This window comes from Perissodus microlepis, chromosome 4, assembly GCF_051167445.1.
Source record: "Perissodus microlepis isolate ML-2025 ecotype Zambia chromosome 4, ASM5116744v1, whole genome shotgun sequence".
Lineage (NCBI taxonomy): Eukaryota > Metazoa > Chordata > Actinopteri > Cichliformes > Cichlidae > Perissodus > Perissodus microlepis.
In genome coordinates, this window is record NC_140464.1 from 29,077,075 (window position 1) to 29,084,613 (window position 7,539).

Genomic DNA, 7,539 nt, shown 5'->3' on the forward strand with positions numbered 1-7,539 from the left:
CTTCTGTGGAACCAGCTTCCAGTTTGGATTCAGGAGACAGACACTATCTCTACTTTTAAGATTAGGCTTCAAACTTTCCTTTTTGCTAAAGCATATAGTTAGGGCTGGACCAGGTGACCCTGAATCCTCCCTTAGTTATGCTGCAATAGGTGCAGGCTGCCGGGGATTCCCATGATGCATTGAGTTTTTCCTTTCCAGTCACCTTTCTCACTCACTATGTGTTAATAGACCTCTCTGCATTGAATCATATCTGTTATTAACCTCTGTCTCTCTTCCACAGCATGTCTTTTATCCTGTTTTCTTTCTCTCACCCCAACCGGTCGCAGCAGATGGCCGCCCCTCCCTGAGCCTGGTTCTGCTGGAGGTTTCTTCCTGTTAAAAGGGAGATTTTCCTTCCCACTGTCGCCAAAGTGCTTGCTCATAGGGGGTCATATGATTGTTGGGTTTTTCTCTGTATCTGTTATTGTACAATCTACTGTCCAATATAAAGCACCTTGAGGCCACTGTTGTTGTGATTTGACGTTATATAAATAAAAAATTGAATTGAATTGAATTGAATTGAATTATTGGCTCTTTTGCTTTCACTCTGTGGTCCATCTCGTCCCAAACTATTTCCATTGGGTTTAGGTCAGGTGACTGCGGAGGCCAGGCCTCCATCACTCTCTTTCTTGGTCAAATAGTTCTTACACAGCCTGGAGGTGTGTTTGAAATCATTGTCCTGTTGAAGAATAAATGATGGTCCAACTAAACCCAAACTGGATGAGATGGCATGCCGCTGCAGGATACTGAGGTAGCCATTCTGGTTCAGTGTGTCTTCAATTTTGAATAAATCACCCAACAGTGTCACTAGCAAAGCACCCCCAAAACCATCACATCTCCACGGTGGGAACCATGCATGTAGAGACCATCTTTTCACCTTTTCTGTGTCGCACAAAGACACGGCAGGTGGAACCAAAGATCCCAAATTTGGACTCGTCAGACCAAAACAGATTTCCACTGGTCTAATGTTCATTCCATGTTTTTCTCAGCCCAAACAAATCTCTTCTGATTGTTGCTTTTTCTTAGTTGTGGTTTCTTAACAGCTATTCGACATAAAGGTCTGATTCATGCTGTCTCCTCTGAGCAGTTGTTGTAGAGATATGTCTGCTACTGGAACTCCGTGTGGCATTTATCTGGGCTCTAATCTGAGGTGCTGTTAACTTGAGATTTCTGAGACTGTTGACTCGGACGAATTTATCCTCAGTAGCAGAGGTGACTCTTTGTCTTTCCTGGGGCGGTCTTCGTGTGATCCAGTTTCATTGTAGCACTTGATGGTTTTTGCAACTGCACTCAGGACACATTCAAAGTTTTTGCAATTTTCCAGACTGACTGACCTTCAATTCTTAAAGTAACAATGGAGTGTCGTTTTTCTTTACTTAGAATTCATATTATGGCAAGATGCTAACAGCTTTCAAATGTGTACCAACCTGACTTCTGCCCAACACAACTGATGGTCTCAACCCCATTAAGAAGGCAAGAAATTCCACAAATGAACCCTGACAGTGCACAGCTGTGAAGTGAAACCATTTCAGGTAACTTTTGTCATGTAATGCTATGGCAGGCAGGATGAGGTCCCAAAAGCCGCACTCACAGACACAGATGGATGAACTTAAGGAGGTAGCTTTATTGCTGTATACAAAAACCTCAGGAAAGCTAGAAACTAAAAACACAGAACTCAAACTAGGAAACTAAACTGGAACTAGGACATTATTAGGAGCACGGAAGAAACACACAGCAAAGAGGATACAACATGACAACGGACAGAGGAAAACACAGGGCTTAAATACACAAAGGGATAATGAGACACAGGAGGAAAACACAGCTGGGAGAAATCATACATAACAAGATGTGGAGGAAGCAAAACTGAAAACAATGAGCATGGGACACAAGACTTTCAAAGTAAAACAGGAACTAAGAGACATTTACAAAGTCGCGGACTTGACACTGAGACATGGAGACATAACTGACTGAGGAGACAGAGGGAACATGGAGACAAGAGTGATTAGAAAGTAACAAAGTAACAGAAACCTAAAGCCTAGGAACTAAGAATATAACACCAGCAGAAAAACAATAAAGAGAACCAAAACCATGAAGAACAACAAATCCAAGACTATAACTTTAACTAGAATTACACCTACTGGGTCTCAAACCCAGTACTGTACCCAGTACTGTGACAACTACATGATGAAGCTCACTGAGAAAAGGCCAAGGGTTTGCAGTACTGTCAACAAAGCAAAGTGTGGCTACTTTCAGGAATCTAGAATATAAAACATATTTAGAGTTATTTTTTTATTTTTTCTTTGCTACATAATTCCATATATCTTGCTTCATATATTTGACATGTTCAGTATCTATCTACAATGAAGAAAGTAGTAAAAATAAATAAAAACCGTTAAATGAGAAGGCGTGTCCAAACTTTTTCCAGTATCCTTGTCACAGCACCATCTGTCATTACCTCCTACACAGTCCAAAAGTCCATTTACTGCTCTTTATCTTTATGAAGTTGCTTTTAAGCAACTACTTCATATTTTTCTGTATATTCAGCACAAAGACTCTTTATTCTTGACAGTATTTATTTATTTTTTATGTATTTGTTGCCATTTATAATGTAAAAACGTGATATGCTCAAGTCCTTACACAATAATTTAATATTGTAGTTGAGATTTGTGTTAAATGTATTTTTCTGAGTCAAATAGCATAAAACATTTTAGTCATTAACCTTGTTGTTTTTTGTGATGGTTAGCAGCTGCTTTTCTGCTGACAGATACTGCAAATGTAAGTTGACAGAATAATGGATAGACAGAGGCTTAACATTAAGGTTTAATGTAAGTGTGCGCGCTCAATTAAATCCAGCATTTATGAAAGCACATTTTTTTGTCAGCTGTTTTCTATATTTGTTGATATCACTGTCGAAGCTGTCTCATAACCCTACAAAAATGGATTATAGCTCAGAACATAGGCATCAAATATTCGAACAGTGTAAAATAAAAGTTTAGTGCACACAGACCACAGACTTTTCAGGTTAGGATTTGGTGCAAAACACAGTTATATCCAAGACTTGCCCAAGTGTATCTTTGAAAAAAGATGTTTTGGTTTTTTTTACAATGATTTTTCATTTTTACTATAATGCTTTAATGGCCTCTCAGTTACTTGTTGTGCAGCAGTTGGTCAACATTTGACTATGCTGAATACTTATAGCAGATTTTACAGTATCTTGATACTGAATTCCGTTAAAATGGAGCTTACATGATTCATTGTCCCCTCATTTGTTGAGCCTGAGTAAATACACTTTGGATGTAGAACATTAGTTTATCTGACAATTCTCTTGGAATAAAAAGTGAAATATATATTATAGCTGAAAATGTTGTGCAAGTAGAAACTTAAACTATCACAAAATGTAAACTGCATCTCAAAACTAAGTATTGGCTCTGATACATGCCCTCCATAGAGAAGTTACTAAAAAGATTCAAACACTGAAACATCTAAAATCTAAAATCTAAACTGAAATGAGAAAACCATTATGGAAACTCATTGAAACTTAAATGAATTTTTTTAAAAAAGGCTAAGACTTAATTTAAAAATTAGAACATACAAAACTAGAATAACCAAGTGGTAGAAAAGAGGTCTTTCTCACACACTCATTTCTTTTAAGATAATCTAGTAAAGGGAAGTTGGGGAATGGCAGTGGGCCAAACCGCTGTAAGTGAATTGTTCAGTGATTAAAATGTACTGTTTAAATTTACTCCATTACCAAACTGTTATGGGACAGGCAAATCTCCGAAAGCCCTTATATGGGGGCAAGGGAAGTCACGATTAAAATCATTTCCTTTAACTCTATACCCTCCTCCTGGTGGAACAAAGCAGGTAGGTTTTATTTGGAGGCTCGCGCATGACAAGTAGGGGGAGCTCGTGCGCAGCTGGTGTCTCTCACCAACCAGAAAGAGAGCGAGAGAGAGAGGAGAGAGAGAGGGGGGAGAGAGAGAGGCCGTCGGGTACAGAGTGGGGGTTACCACAGGACACTCGTGTACCGCTGCTGGACCTCAGATACTAGCAACAAGCAGCGCTCCTGACTGACTCGGATTATCTCTCCAGCTTTCCTCACCTCTGGATATTCTGCTCTTTGCATATACAGCAGCAACTTCAAAGTCCCACACCGCTCACATTTGCAGAATTAATGTGTCGGCTCTGGGCTTTTTTTGGTTTTTTTGCATATTTTTGCTTTTAATGCGTGCACTCTCTAAACCGGAGCGAGCGAAGCACCAACCGACCGGACCGATTTACTTTAAGGCTTTGGTTACATTCATTGACAGCGTGCGTGGATTTAAGGACAGAGTGTACTAGCTGTGACATTACGGAGCACAATGTCGGTGAAAAAGACTTCACCTGGGTGGCTTCAGGGGCAAGTTGTATGACACGATATATTTAGCCTATTAGAAAATAGGAGCTGTGGATCAGCGGACGCAGGCGGCAGCCCACACTCACTATGAAGTAAAACATGACACACGACTGTGTGACGGTGCGAGAGGCGACTGGAGCGACAGTGTTTCTCTCCCCTGGCATTTAGTCTTTTCGTCTTTTCAGGGCTTCGAGGTAGCAGCACGGCACTTGGGTTGTTAGCACTTGTAGCATTTGGACTGTAGCGATGTTTAATTTGTGAAGGAGACACAAAAGAATACATGAATAACATCACAAAAGACGGCAAAGTTTGACTGTTAACTACGTTTGTCCGAAGCCTGAAAGGTCACCGGGAATCCACCTCCTCCTCCTCCTGTGGCTCCTATCAGTCTGTTATGAAGATGTGAACTCTTCCTTCCCTCCGCTCCTCTTTCTCTCATCACCGTCCAGGACGCTTTGATCTTCTTCCCCCCTCCCTCTATTTACCACACAGAGACCACATCCCGACTACCACCTCTCGGAGATGTACGAAAGCGTGGATGTTGTGGGTTTAAGCCCAAGCCCCAAAAGCCCAAGCACGGGCTCATTTCTAAGCATGGACTACTACCACAGACCCCCGGGGCTCGGGCCGGAGAAGGGACTCTTGTCCGTTGTAGGAGGACTCCAGCGCCCCTTTGGAGGGTCTCTGCTGACCGGCAGGCACTGGAGCGGATCCAGCCACTGTGAGTGAGACAAAGATTATTTGTCATGTTGGAGTTTTACACAGAGCGCTGCATCATCGGCCATAGATCTGTAGTAGTACTTAAATGAGTTAAAACAAGTACCAGGGGAGTGCAGGATAATCCAGCGCTCATGCTGGAGTATTCTTGTCAGCTGAAGGGAATGAGTACATCCGTTAGCTGAGGCCAGCTGGGACACATGCCAGCATCCTCTTCGAGCTGCCACGGTTTGTTTTTAGCCTGCTGAATGAGAAGTGAGGACACAGCTACACCATTTAGCTTTTCTTAGCTAGTGTCCTTAATTAATAACGTGCTTTAAAGTCTTTACAGCTTTTGTGAGCTGTTTCACTTTGTCATCGCGTTTCTTCTTTTTCAATTGTAATTGACACATGCTGTGTGTCATCTTGGGCTTTAGCTAATTTTGATCAGTACCTTTTCACCACTTTCAGACATTTTTTAAGCCAAACCTTGAGTTATGAATTAAGAATGCGCTTAATCTACCGATTAAAATTGTGGTTTGTCGCAAGTGTCCATATTATAAACTTACAATTCTCTAAAGTGTTCATATAATCGTACATTTATTTATTTAGTTACCAATGAACTATTGGACACACACACCTGAAACCGAAACAAAGGCAGGTTGTAAATAAAACTGGGATTAATGTTTTCGGTAACAACTAAGGCCCGTAGAGATCTTTTATTGGTATTATTTTTTCATTTTGGTTATATTGTTTTTTTTTTCCCTTTTCAGCCCAGGACAAAATCTTTGTTATTGAAGTTAAAAGTCTTTAGTGATTTAAAGTCTTTCAGCCCATTGTCACAAAATTGCTACATTGATCTGACACAACAGACAAACCATGGTAACTGACATCATTACTGACGTTGTTGCCCGCTGATATTTGCGTTCATGGTGCCATCAGCCAGTTAACCTCGGTGTGTCTGAACTGTAAAGATATGAATGACTGATAAAGAATATTCCAGTTTATGATAATGACTATCCTCTGAGTTTGAGTATCATGATGACAGCGTCATTTTGGTGCATAATGGCAAAACCACACATGTACAGGGAGTGCAGAATTATTAGGCAAGTTATATTTTTGAGGAATAATTTTATTATTGAACAACAATGTTCTCAATGAACCCAAAAAACTCATTAATATCAAAGCTGAATGTTTTTGGAAGTAGTTTGTAGTTTGTTTTTAGTTTTAGCTATTTTAGGGGGATATCTGTGTGTGCAGGTGACTATTACTGTGCATAATTATTAGGCAACTTAACAAAAAACAAATATACACCCATTTCAATTATTTATTTTTACCAGTGAAACCAATATAACATCTCCACATTCACAAATATACATTTCTGACATTCAAAAACAAAACAAAAACAAATCAGCGACCAATATAGCCACCTTTCTTTGCAAGGACACTCAAAAGCCTGCCAGCCATGGATTCTGTCAGTGTTTTGATCTGTTCACCATCAACATTGCGTGCAGCAGCAACCACAGCCTCCCAGACACTGTTCAGAGAGGTGTACTGTTTTCCCTCCTTGTAAATCTCACATTTGATGATGGACCACAGGTTGTCAATGGGGTCCAGATCAGGTGAACAAGGAGGCCATGTCATTAGTTTTTCTTCTTTTATACCCTTTCTTGCCAGCCACGCTGTGGAGTACTTGGACGCGTGTGATGGAGCATTGTCCTGCATGAAAATCATGTTTTTCTTGAAGGATGCAGACTTCTTCCTGTACCACTGCTTGAAGAAGGTGTCTTCCAGAAACTGGCAGTAGGACTGGGAGTTGAGCTTGACTCCATCCTCAACCCGAAAAGGCCCCACAAGCTCATCTTTGATGATACCAGCCCAAACCAGTACTCCACCTCCACCTTGCTGGCGTCTGAGTCGGACTGGAGCTCTCTGCCCTTTACCAATCCAGCCACGGGCCCATCCATCTGGCCCATCAAGACTCACTCTCATTTCATCAGTCCATAAAACCTTAGAAAAATCAGTCTTGAGATATTTCTTGGCCCAGTCTTGACGTTTCAGCTTGTGTGTCTTGTTCAGTGGTGGTCGTCTTTCAGCCTTTCTTACCTTGGCCATGTCTCTGAGTATTGCACACCTTGTGCTTTTGGGCACTCCAGTGATGTTGCAGCTCTGAAATATGGCCAAACTGGTGGCAAGTGGCATCTTGGCAGCTGCACGCTTGACTTTTCTCAGTTCATGGGCAGTTATTTTGCGCCTTGGTTTTTCCACACGCTTCTTGCGACCCTGTTGACTATTTTGAATGAAACGCTTGATTGTTCGATGATCACGCTTCAGAAGCTTTGCAATTTTGAGACTGCTGCATCCCTCTGCAAGATATCTCACTATTTTTGACTTTTCTGAGCCTGTCA

At 41.2% G+C, this 7,539-nt stretch overlaps 1 protein-coding gene across 1 annotated transcript in view; it reads left to right on the forward strand.

The window, feature by feature from the left end:
• The first annotated feature begins 3,983 nt into the window (after positions 1–3,983).
• The window catches only part of LOC146389215 (retinoic acid receptor alpha-B-like), a 22,134-nt gene continuing 18,578 nt past the window's right edge, over positions 3,984–7,539 (forward strand). The window contains exon 1 of the mRNA XM_084926936.1: positions 3,984–5,156. Within this exon, the coding sequence (XP_084783062.1) occupies positions 4,958–5,156 (199 nt within the window). The 5' untranslated portion in view covers positions 3,984–4,957. The remainder of the gene's footprint in view (positions 5,157–7,539) is intronic.